General features: G+C 43.6%; 1 protein-coding gene across 3 annotated transcripts in view; it reads right to left on the bottom strand.

The window, feature by feature from the left end:
* Positions 1-27,011, bottom strand: part of NSD2 (nuclear receptor binding SET domain protein 2) — a 92,913-nt gene that overhangs the window by 26,766 nt on the left and 39,136 nt on the right. Inside the window, exons 6-13 of one of the 3 annotated variants that reach the window (XM_040335289.1) lie at positions 20,419-20,563; positions 14,292-14,408; positions 12,762-12,862; positions 10,129-10,204; positions 8,220-8,341; positions 8,035-8,136; positions 2,793-2,916; positions 969-1,169 (exon numbers count right to left, since the gene is read on the bottom strand). In XM_040335289.1, the coding sequence (XP_040191223.1) occupies positions 969-1,169; positions 2,793-2,916; positions 8,035-8,136; positions 8,220-8,341; positions 10,129-10,204; positions 12,762-12,862; positions 14,292-14,408; positions 20,419-20,563 (988 nt within the window). The remainder of the gene's footprint in view (positions 1-968; positions 1,170-2,792; positions 2,917-8,034; positions 8,137-8,219; positions 8,342-10,128; positions 10,205-12,761; positions 12,863-14,291; positions 14,409-20,418; positions 20,564-27,011) is intronic. The other 2 variants (XM_040335290.1, XM_040335291.1) reach the window with 2 other exon arrangements.

Below are 27,011 nucleotides of genomic sequence, written 5' to 3'. Positions count from 1 at the left end.
TCTTTAAAGCAACAGCATTTTGATCAATTGCATTAGTGCAGATTATTTTTGTGCGATTTTTTTTTTTTTTACACACTCAAAGCCAGTAGGTATTTGAATTTTTGAATATTGATGATTAGAGCCATAAGTAACCCTTTCGCTGCTAGGTCCGTACATCATACAGGCCTGACAGCCAGGTGCTTTCACACACAATCCGATGGCTACAGCCACTGGGATTGTGTGCAATACTGACAAGCAGACTCCCTCATGTAAGGTGGAAGCATTCAGGCAGCTGCAATGCCACCAAATTGCTTCCACACCCATCATCCATATACTGAAAAAGAAAGGACAATTAAACAGTGTGCGTTTAGTTATGTAGTGTATGGTGCTGCGCCGTTACAGGCAAGTAGAGTAAACTTGAAACCTATAAATGACGCACATAACTACACAAATTGATAAGCAAATGCATTGACAAGCAAAATGCTGAGCAAAGTGCTATGGCAATGAACTACCAAAGAATCATAAACATACCATCTGGTTGGGCAACAAACCAATTACCAGGAGGCAGAGGAGCAGTGCAGACAGGGGGGTTAGCAAGACAGGGACGCAGTCTACCCGTTACCTGCTGGCAATTGACAGGTAGCCAAGCCCCGACCTAGTGCGATTTCTGTCTGCTCTGTCATTCTCTGCATGTGTCACATCTGACAGTCTATATGGACACCAGACAATTCTAGCACAGTTAACTCGCTGGAATAGTCAGTCTCAGTCACCGGAACCTCTGCGCACAATGATATACAATACCCTGCTGCCTAGCATGGATTGTTAGTAAAGGAAACAGCAAGTGATCAAAAATCCCTGGAATTCACAAACACAGCTTGCAATACAATTTGTCATAAAAAATAAACGTAACAGATAAGCTTTTACAGGTTAATACACACTGAATGGATCAATTTTGTGTAGACCTCCTTAGTGAAAGAAGTGTAGCTCACTTTTTATTACTCTGGCACTGTTGGACTTCGACCCAACGCAGCTTGCGCAATGGTGAAGAGAGCAGCGGAAGCCTTTGTTGTCGAACACAGCCGAAGGGTACTTCCTCAGACAAGACTCGTGGTAGAACTTGCCACAATTTATTGCGCTGCACCGTTTGGCTTCAGAATCCTTCTGCTTGCAGATAAAGCACGTGTGAATACCTTTACAGGGACAGAAACACAATGTGAGGAAGGAAGCAGGCATAGATCGAAAAAAATAAAACAAGCACAGGGTAATGCTGACCCAAACCCAATTCATCATTACATGAAGAATACACAGGGATGCTGTCAGCTAGGATGTACAGGACCCCATGATTTCTGATAAGAACAGCGAACCAAACCCAACATGTGGCTCCAGTGGCATGAACAATCTTTATTCATGCAACCAGAATACCTGCAAGAGCGAGCCCTTAATTGTGGTTTTCATTTTTAAAAACTTTTTTTTTTTTTTTGAACAGCCCTGTGGAGGTTAGTGAAATATCTGGGGTCTAAAACAGACACCCAATGTCTTACACTTTTGAGACAGAGAAAGATTGTGGACACAGATTCCTCAATTCTGTCTCTGCAGCACAGGCCCTCTATAGAGAAGTTCTCTGTTCGTTCATAAACTGAAGCATTTGTAAACACAGGGAGGGACACAGGGATTGGTTCCAGTAACTGAGCCCACTCCTGCAGCTCTGGGTCCCCCTGTTGCGTTTATAGGACCTAGACCCATAGGCCAGGTGCTACCTCATCAGTGGCCCTGAGAAAACAGCTTTTAAACCTGCCAGCGTGTACAGCCAACGAGTTGGGATTTTCCAAATGTCCGGCTCCCGTTGAAGGGGCATGACTGGAAAAAGGTCTGCTGATCTACACTCTTAGACAATGGTCAAGAGCACCGACTGGTGTGTTCTGGCAGGGGGCATCCCCCTGTCAGAATACAATGATTAAGCGGGGGAGATCACTGTACTAACATCAGATTGTTCGTACAGGATTCGCCTCTTGAGCGTTTCACTTTTTTTCGTTCGGCGATGACCACCGGGGCACCCACAATCGCTTGTGACAGAGCGAAAATCTGTCAAGGGAGTGAAGAGATTGTGTGTTTCTACTAAGTAGGAACAACGATCTCCTCCTCTTGTCAGCCACATTTCCCCTCACAGCTAGAACCTCCCTAGGGAACATATTTAGCCCCTTCCTTGTCCGTGACATTTATACAGTAACCAGTGGCCATTTTTAGCTCTGATCCCTGTATAAAGGTCACTGGTCCCAAAAGAAGTGTCCAATCTGTCCGTCGCAATCCCACATGAAGAAAATCGCAGATCGCTGCCATTAATAATAATAATAAAAAAAAACATAATTTTGCTTGGGTACATCGCACGACCGCACAATTGTCAGTTAAAGCGACGCCGTGCTGCATCGCAAAATGACCTGGTCAGGAAGAGTGTAAATCCTTTCAAGGCTGAAGTGGTTAAGCATAGTACACACAATGAAATTATAAGACGAATGATCGTCAATGTTTTTTTTTTGCATGCTAGTCTTCAGTCAAAAATGAAGAGGTTATTAAAGTACGAAGGAATAATAATTTGGAAGTGATGTAATGCAATTGTATTTTCAGATGTAAACTGTACCGATTATACGATTTTTGTTTATTAAGAGAACATTTTTCCGGTTTGTCCCTTCAAAAAATTTCAGTTGAAACCTTAATTGTACGATATTCTGATCGTGTGTATGGGACTTCAGGTTTCTCGCATAGATACTTTGGTTTTGTCCATATTCCGTTTAAAATGGTTAAAGAGGCCTGCTCACCTGATTTACACTCTACACACAGAAATTGTCCGCTTGGCCTTTCAGAGAGGCCGGTACACGATAAATGGAAAGAAGAGAAGCATAGGCCTTCACACAGCAGGAGGTCCCCCGTTTTCTCACACGCCTAAGAAACACAATAGTAGATTAATGAATATCAGAATTAATGCAAGATATCAGTTTTACCATTCATACAGCTCCTCACATCGGTCAACTGGGCTACCCTCATACTAGGTTCGCTGCAAGCAACACCTCAAAGTAACCACACCACAGTTTCAAAACCAGATCAAAATGTGGGTGCCCCCATTGTTTTGCATCAATCAGAATATCAACATTCAAAATTCACCCCCCCCCCCAAAAAAAATATATAAAATATCTCATTGTCACTTGCTTTTTTAGCATGTTTTTTTACTGCAGCTGGTGTATTTATAATTATTTATTTTTATATTTCCTTTGGTGCCAAGTATTCATTTTCTCATGTACTTTCAAACATGTCTGTCTTTGTTCATCTCCATTACATGGGGGTAACACGTTTAGTAGACTACACACAAATGAGATATCTGTTTCTAATTAAATCGAGGACACCATTACTGACAAGATTAACATGCATTTTCAGTATTAAGATAAGAGGCCTCCCAGGCTGAGGCCTACACTTCTGATTAAGGAAGATGGGCACTCTTGCCTCCTGACATCATTGATTAGGGTGTCCAGAGTAGCTCCGATGAGATGCTATCCCTTCAGTATGTGAATCAGGCACCTTTTACATGCTGCTTCTGCAGTCAAGCACTTGAACCACAGAGTTCTTATGTTGATAAACAGGAGACTCACCAGAGAAAGGAGTATAAAGACATCAAACCACCCAAGCACACAGAAGCTCGAGACTGCAGGCTTGAGCTCCAGATTCTCCACGATCAGACTGAATAGAAACTGCATACCTTCCTAAAGGCCTTACAGAATTAGCTAAAGTTTGGCAGACTAAAGTCACTGCCAATGCAGTGACGTCCCAGAGAACAAGATTTCAGAAAACTGCCTTCAAACCTTTGTCAGTGAAGTCCTTTGACACAGGTACATCTAACACAGGGATGGTAATAGCATTAAGGTGGCTGGAACCTGCCATATCCACTGCAGGGGCAGCCCAGCTTTTTAACAAAGTTGTTTATTATTATTATTAACCACTTCCAGACCTGCGCACGACGATGTACGTCCTATTTTTAAAGATTGATATCTCGGTAACGGCAGCAGCTGCTGCCACAACCGAGGTATCGATCTTTAGTGTGCGCGGTCCGGTACACGATAACGGCGGTCTCCGCGGCGGATTCGCCGTTATCGGTGGCGGGAGAAGGGCCCCCCCCCCCTCCCTCCGCCGCTTACCGGAGCCGTTGGTAGCGGCGGAGGCGATCGGGACCGTTCGGCTGGTGACTGGGGACGAGACTGAAGGAAAAAAAAAATCTCCTTCGCCCGTCCCCATAGCTCTGCTGGGCGGAAGTGACGTCAAAACATCAGTCCCGCCCAACCTCTTAAAGAGACAATTTTTTTTTTTGCATTTTAGTCTAAATATGAGATCTGAGGTCTTTTTGACCCCAGATCTCATATTTAAGAGGACCTGTCATGCTTTTTTCTATTACAAGGGATGTTTACATTCCTTACAATAGGAATAAAAGTGATCAATTTTTTTATTTAATTTTTTTCAGTGTAAAAAGTAATAAAATAAATAAAAATAAATAAGAAAACCCCCAAAAAAAATTTTTAAAGCGCCCCGTCCCGACGAGCTCGCACGCAGAAGCGAATGCATACGCGAGTAGCGCCCGCATATGAAAACGGTGTTCAAATCACACAAGTGAGGTATCGCCGCGATCGTTAGAGCGAGAGCAATAATTCGAGCCCTAGGCCTACTCTGTAGCTCAAAAAATGCAATCTCTAGAATTTTTTTAACATCGCCTATCGAGATTTTTAAGGGTAAAAGTTTGACGCCATGCCACGAGCGAGCGCAATTTTTAAGCGTGACATGTTGGGCATCATTTTACTCGGCGTAACATAATCTTTCACAATATATATATAAAAAAAAAAGGGGGGGCCAAATTTATTGTCTTATTTTTTAATTCAAAAAAGTGAATTGTTTCCAAAAAAAGTGCGCTTGTAAGACCGCTGCGCAAATACGGTGTGACAAAAAGTATTGGAATGACCACTATTTTATTCTCTATATATAATGTTTGGGGGTTTTAAGTAATTTTCTAGCAGAAAAAACTGTTTTAGTCTTGCAAACACCAAATCTGAAAAACACCTAAGGTCTGGAAGTGGTTAAAGATCATTCTGGTATTGGGAAGAATGAACTGGATAGGGTTTGGTAAAGATTTGTGGCTGGGAGTGAACATTCTGTCTGGAGTAATCCAAAAATTGTCAGTCACACATTTTCTGTTCCTGAACAGGAAAGTTTTTTTTAAAAAAGATTTTGTAGGTCCCTTTGTAAACAAAGGGGCATGGCGAGACAGAATCAAGCTGTGCGATGCCAAGGCTTCTGCAGATGGCAGTGAGCTTTTCCACATTAGTAAGCATGTTGTGCGAAGCTCCTTCCATTTCGTACCAATCAGGGGGAAATTTTCCACAGATTCCTTTAATACTTCCTGTATATCCTCTTTATTTCAATCTATGCATGCCTAATCCAGGGCAGGCATACCGGGATCAGACTCAGGCAGATAAATGGGAAAGGAAATAGACAGTTGTTGAGCCCTGGACAGGACAAACAGTATCCGCAATCATCAACTCTAACAGGTAAGAACCCAGGCACCAACGCCATTAGTAGTTGATCCAGGGTTCACCCGATCACCCCCGAGGGATCAGGAAGGAATTTTTCCCCCCCGTCGCTGCAGATTGGCATTGCGCGGCTAGGGATTTTTTCACCTGTGCAGGCCGGCTTACGGAACCCAAAAGGGACCGACATCTCTGATGTCTCCGGCGAATCCTCCATTTTCTGAGTATCCCGCACCGCAGTGATAAGCGCTGACCCTGATGCAGAGTCATCCTCACTGTCGGTGTGGACTAGGTCTGCATCCTCTGACACCTCGGGAACCAGGGCCAGGAGCAGTAGCTGGGCCCGATTCCATGTCAGAGGCATCCCCAGAAGAAGGCGCTTTTTTTACCCCCCCTCTGGCCACGCGCCGCTTCAATCTTGGCAACAAACGCCTCTAGGACTGCCGTCATCGCATCCACAAAGGCCGCAGGTACAGGGGCACTAGGGGGTTAACTCTGGCATGTCTGGGGGAGAAGCATTCCGGTTCGGACGCCATGCTGACCCACCCTTTTGCCACCCTTGGAATGCAAGGCAAGACCCACAGGCCACCCTCCCGGCCGCAGCAGAGAACAGAGGAATCACCACTGGACCAGGCCTGTACTGCTGCTGTCCGCCCAAGAGCGCTGCTCCATGCTGTGCCGTCCTTCAGGAAGTGTGCTGGAGCCGCTCGCCCAAATCCAAAATGGCCACCGACATGCAAAGAGAGCTTGTGGGCTACAAGAAAATGGCAGCCGTTCTCCAATAAAGACGTTGCCAAAATGGCGGCCGCGGTTGCAGTAAAAAACACATACAGCATCGAAACCCGGACAGGCCCCCCCCCCCCCACAAAACAGCACCCCCCAAGCAGACACAGCCCCCTAGCCACTGAATGGAACCCACAGGCGGACCCCCCACCTCACAGCCAACTCCGCCACCCAGAACGTGGGGAAAGGAGGGAGAGGAAGGGAGAGAGGAAAGCAGGGCGGACCCCCAATCGACCCCCCCAAGATTGCACCAGCTGCACCACCCTGCCAAAGCAAGGGGACTGCTACTCACCCATCCTGCGACCAACGGCTGGAGGCATCCCGGACAGAACCAACGTCCGCAGTTACGGCATGGCTGTCGGCCCGGCACACTGACACGGACATAGAGCCCGGTCATATGCGTGCCCTGGAGCGTATAGCTCACCGGCCACCCCTGGGCCCAGAGGAGCCATGTCATTCTCCTTGCTAGGCAGAAAAAAAAAACGGAGGCTGCAGAGAGTGAGGGATGTACCTGGGAGGTACTACTGTGTGGAGTGTTTGACACTTAACATGCTGTTTTTCTGCCTAGTCAATATCCTAGAAAGGAGGATAATACCCAAGGTCAATATGCTGCTGTGTCCGTCCATGAACGGAAGAGAAAACGATTTTATTTTATTTTAAGCTCTCTGAAAGAGAAGAGGTTCATCCTATAACCAGAAAATACAAGCCTATAAAACCCAGGATACAGGAGCAATTTGCCAGTGTTCTGTACTATTAAAGGGGGGGGGTCCAAACTATGGCCCTCCAGTTATTCAGAAACGACAATTCCCATCATGCCTAGTCATGTCTGTGAATGTCAGTTTTACAATGCCTTATGGTACGTGAAGTTCCGCAACACCTGGAGGGCTATAGTTTGGAGATCCCTGGATTAAAAAAGAAGTTCACCTTAAGCAACATGTTACACCCGTTTTTAGCGTGGAACATGCAACATATTTCCACTGCTGTAGCCCTTTCTCCCTGTGACAGCACAATGGGGAGAAGTCCCCTGTACTAGCTGTCACTTTTTTTTTTTTTCAAAAAGTGTGGCCATGCAGGGCTCTGCCCACATCATTCATTCATGAATGAACTACAAGTCCCAACACCCTTGGCCGTGGTCGGCTTGTAGTTCTCAAACTACCATGGCGCTGCTAAGCACTTCAGTAGCTTGTCTTCCTATTAGTGTGAAACTGCCTGGCCGTATGAATTACAGGCAGACGGCTCACACTGACAGTCTGCAGGAGACCTGCATGGCATCAGCAATTTGCTGAACGCTGATGCAATTCTTTCCAGGCTCCTGAAACAAAAATATTTAAATGCACATTTTTTTTCACCTGCAAAAAAGGTGCATTATTTAGAAAAAGGGAACTTCTCCTTTAAGATATCAAAATGTTAGCGGCTTGAAGTACCACTACAATTTTGCTTAGAACAGGAGTTGCAGGATCCTGATAAGTTTCTAAGACCAAGTTACAAAGTAGTAATAAGCAATGATAGCATCTTATTATAAACACAGAAAGCCCAGTTTAAATAATGCATGCGTTATTGCAGCAGAGAACAATTTTACTACATGAAATGCCTGACAAAAGGCAAGAAGATTGTAATTTTACTCTTTGTGTCCAAGCGGTTCATAGCATGGTGCTTCCTTGTACGTCGGCTCTAAGCAATCAATGATGCGTGTTGTAGGATAGTGCAAAGTTACCTGACAGACAATCTCCCTCTTTGAACTTCCCTTTTCAGACTTTTTGGACATGACCGACTCATCTGCACTCTCTGATGGGGATTCAGACCTCTCGTCAGACACCTACAATGAGAGTGTGTTCTTTAATAACAATATGATAGGTTGGCTGGCTCCTCATTATTACACAGCTTGTATACACTTTGTACCTCATTATCTGCCAGAGACAAGGGAGACAGGCTCTTCCGGGCACCACGGGAGACTGAGCCCAAATCTGAATTGCGATTCCTCTTCTTCAACGGTTTACAAGCATCGGATAGGTTGCTAGCTGCTGCAAAATAAACACGGTTACATTTCTAGCCTCGGATATTTATTAAAACATGGTCATCGACCTAAAATAACCGCCAAAGCAGTTCCCCAATATGGAAGAGGCATTTCCTTTCTGATGGACCAGATCTACTCTCCACGTTAAGAGTTGCAACCTCTACCAGAGTATATAGCAGGGAAGCACAATACCTAATCTATGTCGGGCAATTACTTTGAAATTTTTTGGATAATACTGGGGTTGATTTACTAAAACTGGAGAGTGCAAAATCTGGTGCAGCTCAGCATAGAAACCAATCAGCCTCCAGTGTTTTTTTTTTTTAGTCAACGTTTAACTGAACAAGTTGAAGTTAAAAGCCGATTGGCTACCATGCACAGCTAAACCAGACTTTGCGCTATCTTTTTTTTTTTTTTTAAGCTAAAATACGCTGGTAAAAGCTTAGTGTAGCAGCATTTGGTGAGTGTTTTTTTTTATATAAAAAAGGAAAACAGCTCAGCAGTAGTTCTGCTGGACAAAGCTCCAAGAAACAAAGCATTTTTCTTTCTGCTTCTAAACACTGAAGCCCAAAAATAAACTGTGTGTCCATTGCGCACTACTTTAGGCTTAAAAAAAAAAAAAAAAAAAAAAAAAAAAAGCTAATAGCTTAAAGGAGTTTAAAAAAAAATGCTGGTGTGCATGAAGCTTTAGTAAATCAATTCCAAAGTGTTGCTTTAAAAACCAGAGCAAAGAGCACAGATGATCTGCAAAGCGTAAAAACATACAGCTTAAAAATTATATTCCTAATGATTGCTACAGTTTAGAGAACTTCTCTCTGCTTTTTTAAAAATAAATTGAATTATATGCATACAAGATGATTTTGTTTTGGATAATAGGAAGTATTACAACTTCTGTAGTTTTACTGCTGTGATCAGAAAATCCTTTCAGACCAAACGAATGTTAAAATTCAGTCAGGTTTCTACCGCAATCTGGGTCACAGTTGGAGATTTGCTCACTTCCCATCCAGATGGTTGACAAAATGCCTAACCCACCATTTAAAAACAGACTGAATACACATACACTGATTTTAGAGGTCACATTACCCCAAAAGACACTTTTCCATACATAAGAATGTGTATGGTAGCAGGTCAAAATAAACAAATTATATATATATATATATATATATATATATATATATATATATATAAATAATATATCTTTGGAATGAAAACGTATTAAATATACAAAATAAAAATAAAAAAAATGTTTTCTTTCCAAAGCAATAAGGCCACATGCCATCTCCCCCATCTCCCCCCCCAGTCAGAAAGCAGCTGTGGGAGGAGCAATTAAAGGAGCGCTGACAACTGATGGGCAAAAGGTAGCCAGTGGGCGACGTTGCAACTTCAGGAATTCACAGCCACTCAAGCACAACCTTACACAGGAGAGCTGTAGCTGCTGTATCATGTGACTGCTCCATGGAGCAGATAATTAAAACGTATTCAAGCACTTTTTCACGCAGGCTATGCAGTATTGTTGGGGGGGTCTTTTAATAATGCCTCTAATTTCCAGGGAAGAGAAACGCAGGCTCTTTGACAGACACCAAACTTCACTGGTAAAGGTCAGGAAAGAAGCACCCCCAACCCCCTATTGAACATTAATCCCTCACTAAATAGTGGGGTGCCCCCCCCCCCATTAAACACCCAAAGACCAAATCCTACCCTCTACACATAAGGCCAGCCAAAAATTCAGATAAAACAAGTAATGGAATCCCACTTTAGCTTGGCACGCTCTATATACAGATCATAGCATGATATTACCTGGCTGGGCCTTTAGAGGGGCACGTTCTCTGCCTCTACATGATTTTGAAGACTTCTCAGTACTGCTTTCCACTTGCTTAAGAGAGGAAAAAGGGGAAAAAAATTAAATAAATGACGCAGAAGATGCTAGTGATCACCAAGTGTATGCAAAAACAAAAATGCTGGAAATTAACAACAAAAAAAAAAAAGCGTTGCTGGTATTTATATTTGTGTGCCGTACTCTCGTATTCAACGAAAGCTCGATATTAAAAAATATAGAATATGAATAATTTAGACAAAAATTGCCTTCCAGACTTGTACAAAAACAAATCCTTGGCTGCCATCTAGTGGAAGACTTGCAAAGCCGAACAACACTTCCAAAAGCAACGCATGCCATCTAAAGCAGGAAGTGATATGACGTTGCACGTCTGCAGAGTAATTTGGATTGATGAACGTGGGGAAAGTAAAAAGGAGGGGGGGAGGGGGACTAAAATGAGATGCCCTTAAACCGAATCATGGCAATTTTGTTGTCCCTAATGAACCAGTTAAGCGCTGTATAGGCTTTAGAACAGTAACAAGGAAGGCACCTCATTAGAAATGTAGAGGTTTTATTCGGCTTTAATATTCTAACCTCACTAAACACAGAAGGAATGTGTGTGAGGCAGTAGATATAGCAGGCAGATTTGCAGAGATTCTCTTATGCATGGTAGAATAGCTGCAATGCTGATCACATGTATGTGAGATGACGTATCGTTGCTGCACTTCCTTCATCACACTGGACAAAAATGATGCATTTATTTTCCAGAGTGTATCTATTCATAGCTCCATTAAATGGTTGTGACACAAGGAGCCCATAAACCAACTGCTTTGTTCAATACTCACCATATAGCTTTAACGTTTTAATACAAATAATCTTGATGCGAATTAGGAAAGCTCTTGCATGATGCCATTGAATCTCAATTCAGGGTGCGTTTTGAAATATTGGTCAATGGAATGCAAAACCTGTTCTTTCCAGGAATTAAGGGGGGGGGGGGGGGGGGGGGTCGTTGGTCTGGGGGTTGTTTCAAAGTCCAATTATTAAATACATGCGGCCAGATACAGAGCAGCTCCTGCACTACTGCCACAAAGAATAAAAGGTTTGAATCAGTTAGGGCAGTTCTGTGTTGCTCATAGAAAACAGACTATATATGCAATTGGTTTGCAATGCAGACCTGCAGGGAAAAATGTTGGTTCCTTTGGTCGACACAAATCATAGACCAAATATGATAGAGAGGAAAAAAAATATATATATATTTTTAGTTCACATGGATGAATGCCCAACCTTGGCGCAATGCTGCTCGTGAGAGGCTGAAATATATGTTATGCATCGGCTGTTTAGAGTTTTCACTTTATAACATGTTTTATACTGAAGACACTGCACATCTGATAATACACCATATTGCTTGTAGTAGCCTTGAAGACTGCTATTCATTTAGAAGCAGTTCATATGGGTTGATTTAAATAAACTGGAGAGTGCAAAATCTGGTGCAATCAGCTTCAAGGTTTTATTGCCAAAGAGTAAACTGAATAATGATAAAAAAATGGCTGCACGCCACGGCTAGTTCCAAAGTCCTTTTATTGGACACTACAGGGCAACACACCACCTGATTAAGCACTTTTTTTTTTGTGTGAAACGCATCTACATTGCAGTCTGTTGGTGCCCTGTAGCGTCACTTTAGGGATTTCCAATAAACAGACTTTGGAACTAGCCGCGGTGTGCAACCATTTCTTTATGCATCATTGTACACGATGGCGAGCCGAGGCGGGCACACGTGTGCAGTTCCCCATTAAGCTTTATTGCCTCACCTGGAGCAGCGGGTCTTTTTCCAACTGAACAAGCTGAAGTTTGAAGCAGATTGGCTACCATACAGAGCTGCACCAGATATTAAACTCTCCAGTTTTAGTAAATCGACCACAATGTGTTTTAAGGCTGGTACACGCCTTTTTTTCTCTTCTTCTCTCGACTGAGAGGCTCAGGAGGAGCGAGCTGTAAAGTTGCGAGGTTGGTATTGCAATCACCCCCCCCAGAGCACACCAATTCACAGCCATCGCTGATTGGCTGCTGGGTTTCCAGTATACCCATTCAACAGAAGCTGGATGTTAGGCTAGCTTCTGTTGGACAGGTTACTGTACACAATGCCCAAATGTCACCTGGTTTCTGTTGACCCAGCCAATATTCGCCCAGTGTGTACCCGTCTTTAGATGCATAAAGCACTTTTTACTGGAAAGGGACACCTTTTCTTTATGTTTTTTTTTTTTTTTTCTCTCTCCATCCAATACTTGTAAAATTAAAGCAGGAATGAGACTAGTAACTACGAGTGACAAACACGTGATACAAGAAGCATGTTTTGAAGCATTTGCAAAAGCAAAAAGATTACAATAGACTTCAAAAAGAAGGTATACAATGTGGGCCTTCCCTGCAAAGAAATATAATCTGTCTACACTGGTTCATTTGCAGGCAAAATAGATATTGCACTGCAAAACGTATGCTTTTTTTCCAGAAGGAAAAAACGGACCACAATGAAATCTGAGTACAGGCTGGCAGGAAGAGTTAGAGCTGGCCTTGGCTATGATGTTAGTATAGCAGGTAATGAAGCAAACATGAATGTCTTTACCTTCTGACTGTGGGTCCTGAGCCTTTTCCTGGGGGCTTCTTCATCGTCGGTAAGCTTGCTGTCCATCTTTGTGTGGTTTCCTGTATTTCCATGCAATCTACCTTTAGGGGGGGGAGGGTGTGAAACGTGTGTGAAAAAACCCAGGAATATTGCTGCTACCCTAATTGGGGTTAACATCTAAACCATACATCCCACACCCTTCTCTTCCATAACATGCTATTGGCAAACCATTGGTGGAGAGGACATGAGCTTAACTTGAACCAATTTAACAATAAGAAATAGCTGGATGTTTGCCTTCATTGGTTCTTGCCATCGGCAACGTGACATATTTTGATTTACTGGCTGCTACTGGTTACTGTGCTTTATATATGATGCCTTAAAAAATAAATACAAAATAAAAAAAACCTCCTTTGTATAGCATGCATAGACAAGCACTTTACCAACACAGAGTAAAAGGTCAATTCTTTTATTTATTGCTGGCTCATATTAACCATTAACTTTATGAAAACATAACATTTGTAAATATATGATGCACAGCGTACAATGAATCACATTTTTCCTTCTTGTATTATAATTCAGGTGAATGTGACTGCACTATGACACTTGAGGTTGGTACCTCTGCGTGTGTCACTTTGTCCCCCCAGAACAACGTGCAACACCACTGTTAACGCCATGTACAAAACAAATGAAATGGATAGTTTATTACGTTGAAATGATGCAGTCTGGATGGATTTGCCTGTACATAAGACTGTCAATGTCCTGGTAACCACTGTGCTGCTTTTTGCAATTACAAAAAGGACTGCACATTTTAAAATTAGGCCCACACAGACCTCTCTCTTTTTTGGATGGATACTGCCATGAGAAATCACACACCGACATGTCGGAACGAGGTGGTGAAATCTCACAACCAAAAGTCCTAGCTTTGTTCCCCACCTAAGTGCAAGGATGGGCAAGAAAATCGTGGCAAGGGGTTAGAACTGGGAACTCCAGAGACACCAAGCTCCTGCAGAAACATTAAGGAGACACCTGGCGACTCAAAGCAACATCCACCCAAAATGTACCAGTTCTGAGTGGATGCTGTAAAAACAAAAAAAGTATTTACAAAAGTTGTCTTTGAAATGAAGTTCTCTTCTTGAGAAACCAATGAGGTATGATGCTTAGGATTACGAGCATGTTCTTCTTGTAATCATGTATTAGAGGTCTGCACTGTTAGAAATACAAGCTAAATGGGTGTTCAACAAATAACAGTACTAGAGACAAGCTAACAAGTCTAGCTTTAACTGGCAGGAAAGAGAATCTGATCTAAAGGCTGCACAACAAAGCACACGGAACTGAACACATGAGATCCTTGATTAACATTACATGCAGTACTTGTCTTCCCAGAAAAAAAAGAAGAATTAAAAAATATATCACCACTACACCTATATGTATTCAAGAAGCCATTATTCCCACAAAAAGGTTTCTTTTACATGAACTTATTCTGTAGCAAATATAAAAAAGAAAAAAGTGGACAACAGGAATTTCATTTACTTCTTGATCTTGATCTCCTCTTTGGCGACTCTTGAATTATGTTCCTCTTGATTACCCCTGCGTCCTTCGGAGTTGAACCTTGAGGGATACAGAAGGGTTGGTTTGTTGTTTTATTCACTGTTCCCCATTCAAAAAAAAAATAATCGGTATCCAATTATTCCACAATAAAATATACACAGAATTGTTGCTGTGCCAATGAAGGGAGAGCCGTTTATCAGTGTTTGCAGTACGGTACACAAAACATGGCCACTGAAGATCATGTGCGATACAGAAAATGGGTCTGCATCTCCCCAACGCTTTCAGGATTTGCTTGGAAAAGCCGAGTAGAATCCAAATAATGATTTTTGTTTTTAGCAGATGAGTAACTTTTTCCTTTTTTTTTGTTAGAATAGTCTGGAATACGGAGGGTGGGGGACACCTTCTATAGGAGGACTGCAATACTGAACAGTGGCTGTGGACTTGAATGCTGTAATATTTACACTGTAAAAATTAGGTTAACAAAAGGTGTTGGGATAGGTCGTAATAAAAAACAAAAAGGGGGGGGGGGGGGGGGGGGGGGGGGGGCAGAAGGTTCTGAAATAAGCCAGTTCATAAAACCACTTACTGTCTTCAGTTCAGAGAGATTGGATCTGCACAGCTTCACAAAATTAAATCATCTTACATGCAGTTCCAAATTCAGGCAATTGTATTTGCTGCAAGTCTCGGAAATTGATTTTCTGTTGAACAATATATTCCCTTTTAAAAAAAAGGGGACATTTTCAGGGGAACCAGGACTGGACTGGAAGTTTCCTAAATGAAAAATAGCCCTTCCCTACAAAATTACCGGATGACACTAAACTGGAACTCCAAGGAAGAATCTAAAAAAACACTTAAACATAGGTGAACAGCCTTCGCTATAAAATAATAATTCGATTTGATCAGGGAGTTTTGTGATTCTTTCCTGTGTTTTCAATTCAGAACCTTGGACAAGCATAACATTGACCCCCTTCAGATCCCAACCAGCCTCCCCTACAGTTAGAATAAGTGCATTTATTTATTTTTGGGGCCTGTAAAGCATTGCACCAGTGATTAAATCACTGGCAACATGCAGGTCTCCTACAGATCTGTCAGTATCTGTGTGCACGTAAATCCTGTACAAGCAAGCAGATACACCGACAGGAAGTATCAATGAAAAGCGCTGTGGTAGTTCAGCCAGAGCCACAAGAAATGTCAAGGCTTATAGTTCATTCACACACAAAGCTGAATGAATGATGCCACTGGGTGGGAGGAGTCAGATTTCAAAAAGTGAGAGCTAGGAACTTCTCCCTGTACTGTTGTGTGTGTGTGTGTGTGTGTGTGTGTGTGTATATATGTGTATGTGTATATATACTAAAATGCACATACCACATCGTTGAATCAAAAGAGCCCATGAAGGACCTTGTGTCGTAATCTGGCAGAAACATCCACCTGGAGAACTGGTGAACTAAAGACCAGTTATGAATGGTGACATTCACAGTGCTGGTCAAGTAAGCCCTTAATGGAAAGGGGTAGGCTGGCTCATTGTGACCATATGATGCCTTCATTGTGGGCCACATCAGCATTATGGTTGTCCTCAAAGGGCTGTTTGTATGGTAAGACTATATAAATTTATATTATATAGCCACGCCCCCTACTGAATCGCATCCAAAAACGGCATGCAATATTTGGGATGTTGGCAGCTTATTTGTATTCTAGTTGGCTCTGCTCCCACATTTTCTACTGAACCACATCAAACAATGGGAACATTGTGCACCCTAAAACTGGTGGAACATGTTCCCAAAAGGTGAGCTTATCCTTTTAAAAACATGTCCCTGACACCCCTGTGCAATGCTTTACCTCCTGGCTGGCACCCAGTAGGGGAGGTGATAGAGGATATTATGTATAGAAAAGTTAATGGATACACATTTATCTGTTTGGAGTTTAACTTTTGTGTACATGAAACTAAAAGCACTACTGTTTCTGCATCCTTTGTAGAAATAGAGCTTTCCAAACGTATCTAATCAGTACCTCAGTCCTTTAGTTTAGCAAAAGGAAAAGGTCCATGCGGATGGGCGCCTTAAATAGGTGAACTATAAGTAAGCAGAGCAAAGTGTCAAAATTAGAACAGCATGCCAGTAGTCAATGTAGATAGGAGCCTGGTATACTGTATATTCTTGGCAATAAGCATGTCACAGACTGCCTCTCTCCATATTCCAAATACACACTAGTAGTAGTCAGCAAGGGGCTTAGAATGCGACAAGTCAAAATAAGCCCAAAACTCATTCATGCTGCTCCAGGTTTTTTCTATTCAATATATAGCTAGTCTGTAATTGCAAGCAAGTAGTGTATGGAGTGCAGTGAGCCTAGAAAAAGCTTCTTAGAGAGGTTTGTAAAGTAGAAATACTCACGCCATAACCAAAAAAAATAAAATAATTCTATATAGTGAGAATAATCAATTGCGCAATATCAAAATATAATTATGTAGAATGAGGTGGAAAAAATAAAAAAAGTATATTGAGAGCTCAAAAAAAAAAAAATGAAAGTTGCCATAAGGAAGCCAGTGAGAGGTTTGCATCCTAGGAGTTCCACCACCAAGAAGCATACAGATCCTCCTGTGACAATCACTAAGTGAAGACGCTCATCAAATGGCGTGGACCTCCCATCCCTAGCGAGGTCACGTGCGCATGTAGTTATAAACCCTCTGTAGGGTAAGGTGATCCACCATGCCTCTTGATCTAGCTGAGGATCAGGGATATTGGTCCAAGATATCCAACTCCCATCTGAAAGTCTTGATCCGCCAAATACCACGGAGCATTGGCATAAGGCTCATCATTCAATATGTCCACAAATGCAGCGGTGATTATCCCTGGAATGGTCAGGTCTGCAGCTGGATGACAGGGATCCCAATCCGTTCAGCGGAGGGAGAAGACCAGGAAAGGCAGCTGTGCTGTGGTAACCAACATGGAATGCTGGACCTGGAAGTGACGTCAGCGGAAAAGCACCGGGAAACCACATGGAACTCAGAAGCTGGAAAGTGACATCAAAGGGGTGGGACTTGCCGTGGCATTTCACGGATCGAGATTCCCAGGCGCGAGTTGGAAATCTTGAACCAATCTCCCTGACGCTCAGCTAGTTCCAGAGGCATGGTGGGTCACCTTACCCCACAGAGGGTTATATCTGCATTCACATGTGACCTCGCTAGTGACGGGAGGTCCACACCATTCAGTGAGAGTTTTCACAGAGTGATTGTCACAGGAGGATCTGTATGCTTCTTGGTAGTGGAACTCTTAGGATTGAAACATCTTACTGAATTCCTTCTATTTACCTCGGGGAGATAAACATTTTTATTTTTAGAACTATATCAATATACTTTATGTTTACAGTTTAATTTTTTTACTTCACTCTACATAATAATTTTACCATTATGCAATTGATTATCCTCACTATATAGAATTTTATTTTTTCCATTTGGTTAAGCGTGACCATTTTGTTTTTATTTCTGTATGCTATGATTATAGGACATGGTTTTTCGTTGCTGGTTTTTAGGTAAACTTTACACTTTAGAGCAGTATACCACTTTATATTGTTTAGGTTTGTAAAGGCTGCTGGACTATCATAGGGTTAATTTTCCATGGAAAAAGAGCTCTTAATAGAAGTCGTAGTATAAGGGCTTGGAGTTGAAGTAAAAAAGGGTCCTTATTGAGCTGCTAATCCAATGTCAAAATGCTGCACCTCATTAGAATCTCATCTACCGTGAGAAACATGCATTTATGTAAACCGTTTAGCTGACCCCGCTAATGAGATCATTCCTTGCAGTCTTCATTCTGTAACCCCATCTAAAGACCCCTTTCTAGCATCCAGTGCCTTAAAAACGTGGTGATAAAAGTACTACCGTGTTTCCCCGAAAATAAGACGTACTCTGAAAATAAGCCGTAGCGGGATTTCGACGCAAGAGCGAAATATAAGACATCCCCCCGAAAATAAGACGTAGCGATGGCGTGTCGAATCCCTGAAAATAAGACGTAGTGATAGCGTGTCGTATGCGTAGCGGTGCGGGCGGGAAAACAAGACGTGATAGGCGTACTGTACTGGTGCGGAGCTCAGGAGCTGTAAAGAAGTCGTGCAGCCCTTCTTATCTGCTCCACGGTATCTCTAAGTGACCGGAGAGGTGTCGGCAGCCCCATAAATACGGTAAAGTCGGCTCCCCCTGTCAGGTAAAAGTGAAAGTAAAAAGTCTCCTCAGTGAAGTGAGGAGAAAGGACGCTCTGTACTCAGGGGAAGAAGTAAAGCTTCTCCCCAGCACTGACCAGCAACAGTCTCTCACCCCACACAAACACCAGGGGATAGTAGAAAAAATGTAGATTGTTGTACCATACTTGCCGGTAAAAAAAAAAAGAATGCATCCCCCGAAAATAAACCATAGTGTGATTTCTAGAGGAAAAATATAAGACAGTGTCTTATTTTCGGGGGAAACACGGTATGTTATGCAACCCAAGTGGCTCCCATTGTTGGCACAGCCATGCTTGAGCTCCAGTGCCATGAAAATGTCTACACATTATACCCAAGCACCAAACATTAACCACATTACATTTTTGAACTGACTGTATTACCATTATCTTATTTATAAGCTTGACAGCATAATATGTACATGTCATGTGTATGTGGAGAGCGATGGGCGTCACCCGAGCCCCCGCTCAATCAAGCCATGTGCACGAGAGCCTTGCCCGAAACAGCAGCCGAGCGGGGGTTAAATCGTGGCTTTAGGTGTCTTATGGATGCATCGAGCAGGACTCGAGAGTGAACACACACCAGTACGTGCAGAGCAAGCGGCTTACTTTTGGTACCACTGGTCAAGGGGGGAGCAGCGGGTGACCTGCAAAGAGGATCGGGGCTGCTCTGGGCAAAACCACTGCACAAAGCAGGCAAGTATGGCATGTATGTTGGTTATTAAAGCCGAACCTTTACTACCACTTTAAATATCCATTTCACAAAGGAATGGGGTTTAGGTATGTAAAAATATAGAAATTCTAGGCGAGAACACTAGCATAATGTAATCAAAGAGCATAGATAAAATAACTTCTTGGAGTAAACAAACCTGTAAGTTTTGGACGCATGGTACATTTCCAGATTTTAACTGCACAGTACAAGTTAGTTGGGACATTGAAATGACGGCTGCAATAGCGAGGCCAGTTTTCAGAAGCAAAAAACATAATGGGGATTTCCGATGTACACTTCATATTAAATTTTAAGTTAATTATACTTACAATATACAAAAATATACTTAGATTTTTAAAGTGGAACCATGGACAAAAAAATTTAAATAACATTTTTTCCATTCGAGATGCAGCATGAAAAAATTAACACGCCAGTTTTTGCATGTTACAACCCCAAAGTTCCACTTTAGAGCTCCATTCACATTTGTGCTACTTATGTGATTTTGGACATAGGTCGCATGATGAGCCACAGCTTATTCTTTTCAATAGCACCTATTCAAAACAGGTGCAGCTTAAAGTCTCAGCGACTTTGAAAGGAGCCCAGGCTACTTTAGTGCAACTTGGTCCAGAGAACAAAGTTGCACCAAAAGATCAAAAGTCTCAGTGGAAATTGTGCGACTTTGGAGATGCACGGATATAATTGGAGCCTAAATGTATAGCTGCACTAAAGTGTTTTTTGTATATTTGCCTGGAGTTCCACTTTAGTGTATAACAAACTGATAGGAAAAAGGGGCTCGAGGAGTTCTATGCAGCATATGTCTCAATATGCCTAACTTGAGCATGTTACATACAGTATTATCGTGCCATCTGAGAATGATTACCAGCTGCGATTATGGACGGCTCCTACATCCAGTCTGGTAGCTCAGCTTAATGCACGTTGAGGTAAAAGCAGAAAAAGGAGTAAAAACATAGGGGTAGGGAAACAAAAAGAATGGCTTTGTTAATAGAAATCTATTCTTCACCTGTTACTTAAGCATAAAAGGGTAGAGGAACCACAGTAATCACAGACTGGGCTAATAAGTGTATAAATATGGGTTAACAGAAATGAGGAGAAAAAAAAAAAACTGTTCATTTCCCCTTTAAAACCACAAGTGATATTAAAATGCCTTAGAGTACATTGTGGCTATGATGTTTACCAGAGTCTTCTTCAGATTTAGGAGAGGTGAGAATGGCAAACTTTGTATTATAGCGAGCTTTTTGTTTATCACTGAGCAGGTTCCACTGTGACTCGAGCAGTTCTTCAATCTCTTCACTGGAAGCATCTGTGTGTTCACTGATCACCTAGGAAAACAATGGAAGATCTCAGATTCCGGTAAGCATTAACACGGTATCCATATGTACGGTATTGCTTTCCACAATATACAGTAAACTACTAGCAGATCACGCAAACCAACAAGATCAGCTAAACAAGCTTAAAAAGGAGTTGTAAAAGGCCAACGTTTTTTTTATTTTCATGCATGAAGATAAAGATCTGTTTGTAGCAGCCCCCCCCCCCCCCCCCCATAAATACCTACCTGAGCCCCTTCTCTTTCCAGCGATGTCCACTCCTCCTGATTGGCCGAGACAGAGCAGCGGAACCACTGGCTCCCATGGCTGACAAAGTCAATCAGCCAATCAGGGGGGAGAGGGGGCGGGGGCCAGGTCAGGGCACTGTGTCTGAATGGATACACAGAGCTCTGACTTGGCTTGGGTGCCCCCCTGTAGCAAGCTGCTGGCTGAGGGAGGGGCCAGGAGCAGCAAAGAGGGACCCAAGAAGAGAAGGATCCGGCTGCTCCGTGCAAAAGCAACCGCACAGAGGTGGCAAGTATAACTGGTTTGTCTTTTTTTAACAATCACTTTAAAAGTGCATTAAACCACCAACAAGGAACGTATTTGCTCCATTTTGATCTGTTAAAGAGGAAGTAAAACCACACACACACACACACACACACACACACCAAAAAACCTTCAAGACAAAAAAGGCATAATGAATGAGCCAATATGCATAGCATACTAGCTTATTATGATTTACCTGAGAACGAAGCACCCGCATTGGTGCTCGGACACCTCCTCTGTCGCCGTCATGATACCCGCCCGGAGTGACTTCCAGATATTGCTGCTCCGGCACTGACTGGCCAGAGCAGCGATATCCGGAAATCACTCCCGCGCGGGAGCCGCCACTAACAGCATGATGCCGTTAAGTAGCAGTGCGCTGTAGACATCGGTGCCGTCTTTCTTGGAAATATCTCCTTAACCGTGTAGGTTAAGGAGATGTTTCTTCCACCTACAGGTAAGCCTTAAGCTAGGCTTACCTGAAGGTCAAAGTGGTCTGTAAGGGTTTACAACCACTTTACAGTAATTGTAAAAAAAAAAAAAAAAAACACAAACAAACACACCAGTGCTTTTGCCATGTTAATTGTCCCTCTCCATGTTGTATAATACCTGGTCCTGCCCGTTTGTCTTCCCATCTGTAAACTAACCACGTCAATCATGTCTGCTGTGATCTGATACCGTGGTCAGTTTACATGTCTGTCATCCTGCTCTCTCCTCTGCATCTCCCCCTCTCAGTTCTGTAGTCAGTGTGAGCCGATCTCCTTCCTACCCCCCCTCTCCTACCTGTATAAAAATTATATTCCCTGCAGCTGCTCCATGGACATCCTCCCAGAAAAACACCTCCCGCACGCCCCCTGGATCATGCTCTGTGACTGTTGTGTCCTTTTTGACATAGCTAATCACAAATCGAGGTAAAAAAGCCAATCACAGCCACCCTTTACTATGATCAGCTGTGCCCAATCACAGTAGATCACATATAAAAACAAACTTTCCGGTTATCGACATTCCTTTTGCTCACGAGCTGTTAGCGCAAGAAAAAGACGCTATCTGGAAATGCTGACGGGGCACATTTACACTCATATACAGTGCTCTGATAATCAGTGCCAAAGAAAAACAATTTGGAAGATTTTTAGAACATGTTAGTTCCTCCCCCCCTTAGAATATTTTCAGTCTTTATTTTGTTTAGCAAAAAATAAACAGTGGTGATTAAATGAGAAGTTGACCTTTGGGAACATGTGAGGCCTCATACACACGGACGGACTGTCCGCTGAAAACGGTTCGCCGGACCGTTTTCAGCGGACATGTCCGCTCAGAGATTTCTGTCTGATGGTTGTACACACCATCAGACAGAAATCCGCGCGGTGACGTGGCCGCGCCATCGCCGCGGCGACGTGCACGGCCCTGGAAGGTCAATGCTTCGACGCATGCGAGGGGCGAGTCTGTACAGACGACCGAACGTGTCCGACGGACAGGCTTCCAGCGGACATGTTTCTTAGCATGCTAAGAAACATTTGTCCGCTGGAAACCTGTCAGATCCGCCGGAAAATTGTCCGGTCGGCCGCACAGACGACCGAACATGTCCGCTGAAACTGGTCTGCGGACCGGTTTCAGCAGACATGTTCGGTCGTGTGTACGGGGCCTTACACATTCCACCCGCTTTTAAGTTGTCGTTCTGTACGGGCAGACGTTTCCCTCATACTAGTTGTAACTTCGAAAAACAGTGTGGCTATGCGGGGCTCCACCCATGTCATTCACACACAGAGCTCTGTGTAAAAATTAACTACAAGCCCCCAACATCCTTTGTGGCTGTCGGCTTGTAGCTTTCAATGAGGTACCACTGTGGTCATGGATTCTTCCTGTCAGAATGTATCGGTTACTTCGTACGAGTAAGCAGATACACTAGATAAACATTTCCTATGGGAGCGTTGTATGACCGTGCAATGGTCATTGAACGTGCAACAGCTCTGAAAGCTGAAAATTGGCCTGGGCAGGAAGGGGGTGAAAGTACCCCCTTTTAAAATGGTTAAGCCTGGGGAGTGAAGCGTTTTTCTGGGGAAAGCACATTCTGGTTCAGTAACCAGCCTGAAAACACTAAGTGATGAATCAGAACCAGTGACTTCTGAAGGGTCAAGATCTATCCAAATTTCTGAAATATCTTGACAGTAGAGCTGGTCAGACAAATCAAAGTGCGGCCAGTTCTTTTCTATTTATGAATGGGCAGGCTGACAATCTGTACACCCGTGGTTGAAGGAAAGAAAACTGGTTAATGTATGGCCTGCCATAGAGATGCATTGTCCTCCAAAAGAAGGCCACTATCGAAACTCAGAGCACAAAAGGACCAATACTGAAGGCAACACCTTGGTGAACACCAGATGAGCAGAAGAAAAAAAAAGACCAAATGGAAAAGCCATGAGTTGGGGCCACAGAGCAGAATGAAAAAATAGTTGGAAAGATGTGTACAATGTAGTAGGCACCTTGGAATGTACATCAAAGCCAGAAGCCACTCTGTTGACCAGAAGCACTGACAGATCTTCTGGAATATTTGGACACAAATTTAAGCCTTCAGAGCCTCAAGGTCCAAGATGTATTTATTCTGCCTTGGGAAATAAACTTAGCAGAGAGATGGGCAATGACCCAGTGGTCCAGAAAGCACTTGATGGAAGAATCGGTAAGCTGCCAAGGGGACACAGGGCAACAGGAGGTTAGAAAGTGAGACAGAAGCAAAACCTGACAGACAATCCTGCACCCAGCTATCAAGGAAGCAATACATCCAAGCGTCCAGAAAGCCCATCAGGAGTCCTACTACTTTGGAAAGTGGAGGCCAAGGAAGGCTTTTAGGTGTATGTTGCATGTGGTTGGAGAATTAAGCTTGTTTAGTCATTTTGGAAGAAAAACCCCTTCCACAAGGGGTGGCCTAAGTTTGGATCATCTGTCTGCTGATCCCCTACTGATCAGAGCAGGCAGATGAAAAGGTTCATGTCCACTTGGTTTAGACCAAGCCTGCTATGCTCCACGGGCAACTGGGTGTAAACTGACGTCACTGCATTTATACCCAACTTCCCTCAAATCTGACCCCCCTAGGAGAGGAGTGATCCCCTTCCATTTTTAAAGTAGACCAGATCAGATGTAGGTGGAGTGACACAAGTTGGTTTACAACTGCCAAACCTAAGGGGTGAATGGACAACCCGATCAGGTTGGCATGAAAAACCCGACAGCCAGACCTGATCTGCCCCTTTGTGTGAAGGGAGCCCAAAGCGAAAGGAACACTGATAAAATAATGGGAGGAGAGGACCTGCAGGTTTAAGTTTTTACCAGCAAGAAGAGTACCCTTGGACATGGTAGCAACCCCAAGCGTTGATCGGCAGAGACGGTGTACCTCAAAGCCATACAGAGCAATGCCTCTTGCAAGCGTGTTCTGCAGTCCAGCACTACAGTTACAGAGGCCTACTAATGCAGGACAGAAGACAGGTGGTTTCAAACAATCCTTCACAGATAAAAGTTCGGGGCCAAAGATATCTGATCTACGCAATCAACGATTTGAGGCTCAATATAAGAATCGGATACCAAAAACCATCCCCAACTTAGGGGTGGTAGAAGACCGACTTATAAGCTCATAAGAGACCCGAATAACTGGTTATCAGAAAGTTTCCATATATAATGGCTTGGATGTGGCTAGAACCACAGGCAGCTTAGGAATTGTATTGGCTACAAATGAACCATCGCGTTTGTGACCTCTGGGTTTAGGGTGAGGAAGTTGCTGGGTGTGCAACAAAGTCTAACATGACAATAGTTTATAAAAAATAAATAAAAATAAAAAAAAAAAAAGGACTTCAAACAGGGCAGCATGCAGACAGGCTCAAGTCAGGAGGAAAAGCCTCAAGTATGCACAGAGCTTGGGAAGCTGATAGACATTGTTAAGACTGGAAGGGTTGAGTGGCTGGTGGTGACCAAGTGTTACTGCAGGTGGGCAGCAGGAACAGATCAGAGATTGATGTTTCATATGACTCTTGTAACAGGAACAGTTTCAGAGAGATGCTTCAAGTGCAACTGACTGATGATGGGGGAAATTGAATGATGGTCAATGGATGGGTGGAAGGAAAGAAAAACTGAAATCATCCATGAGACTGCTTAATGCTAAAACAAGTGTAAGAATTAAAGTAAATAACCCTCTCCTATACCCAGTGAAGTGAATTGCCTCAGATGATACACAAATCAAACAAATCCTCCTATATACGTTTTACATGTATATCTGCTGCCCCCCCTTTCTACATTCTTTATAAAGTACAGATCCTGTTACAAATCTTTCTTCAGGTTTTAGCAGTGGGAGGAGAGTCTGGGCTTACACTGTGTGAGAGATGATTGGAGGAAAAGTACACACCCCCCTCCACATAGGCAGAGGAACAAAGGAACTTGCAGAGCTGTACTGTGAATAGACAAGCCCTCTGCTTATCTACCAGAGATCCCTCCCCAACACAAATTTTAAGCTGCGGTTCTCTCCTGTCTAGGAGAAATTGGCAGAAGACAGACAAGGCACTTGGCGCTTCGAAGAGTGAAATAAACACATTGCAGATATATGTGCAAGGGTCAAATTTCATGAATGGGCTTTACAAACACATTAAATGCAAAAGAAAGTCATTTTTGAAAACCCATACAGCACTACCCTTTGGGATCCGAAGGTCTAATGAGACTTTGGAAAAAACCTAAAATCTGCTGATAAAACTTTCAGCACGTATGCATATTGATAGTCTAGATCAGGGGTGGCAAACTCAAATTCATCGGGGGCCGTATCAGCAGTATGGTTACCCTCAAAGGGCCGGGTGCGCTACGTATACAGTGCATGGGTCAGGATTGCGCCTAAAAATTCCTCACATCTGTACTCCTACCCGCCCAGCTCTGGTACCTCCCTGTATAGGCGGCTCCCTCCCTTTGTATTGGGCTATAGTACCTTTTTTTTTTATTGGGCTATAGTGGTACCATCCCTCTGTGAGCGGATCTCCTGTGTTTAGTATCAGTACTTTGCTTTTTTTCCCACCATAACTGTAAAATCGCAGCACACGCTTTATTAAGACAAGCCACAGGACGCAGCACGCTGGATGGGGGGAAATGCCCAAAAAGCTGCCAGCAATCTCTGCCACTATGCACAGTCAATGGCATGCAAAAAAGCCGGCATAGCTGGCTGGAGGGACTGGGGAGGCGGAGGAGGCAGAGAGTGGCGTAGCGTGGGTTGTCAGCACCCGGGGCAAGGCAAGTAAATTGCGCCTCCCTTCCTTTGGGGATAAGTGGTGGGACAGGAGGGACAGTGGGGATAAGTGAGAGTAACGGAGGGGCATTGGGAATAAGTGGGGGAGAAGGTGGACATTTAGGTTAAGTGGGATAATGGGTATAAGGGGAGCACTGGAGGAACATTGGGGAGGACTGGAGGAACATTTAGGGGGGGGGGCAGGAGGAATGTTGAGGGACAGGAGGGACATTGGGGATAAGTGGGGGGACAGAAGGAACATTAGGGGGCCAGGAGGGACATTGGCCATAAGCGGGGGGACAGGAGGGGCATTGCGGTTAAGTGGGGTTGTAGGAGGAACATTGGGGGGACAGGAGGGTAATGAGGAACATTGGGGATAATTGGGGGGGACAGGGGGAGCATTGGGGGGACAGGAGGGACAGTGCGGATAAGTGGGGTGGCAGGAGGAACATTGGGGGGACAGTCCGGACATTACTGACTGTAGGGGGGACATTACTGTGACTGTACTGTGCATCTGTGTCACCGTCACATACCACAGTTCACTTGGTCAGGATGGAAGATCCCTGGAGATGTCATTTCACCACATGTGCTGCCCTGTAGGGTCCCAGACTGGCTGCCACATTGAGGAAAGGGAAAATTCTGTCTGGCACGAAGGAGGAGAAGATGACGACGGCGGCT

Source organism: Rana temporaria, chromosome 1, assembly GCF_905171775.1.
Source record: "Rana temporaria chromosome 1, aRanTem1.1, whole genome shotgun sequence".
NCBI classification, from domain to species: domain Eukaryota; kingdom Metazoa; phylum Chordata; class Amphibia; order Anura; family Ranidae; genus Rana; species Rana temporaria.
Note: the sequence above shows the minus strand (reverse complement) of the source record. Positions and strands in the feature narration are given on the sequence as shown.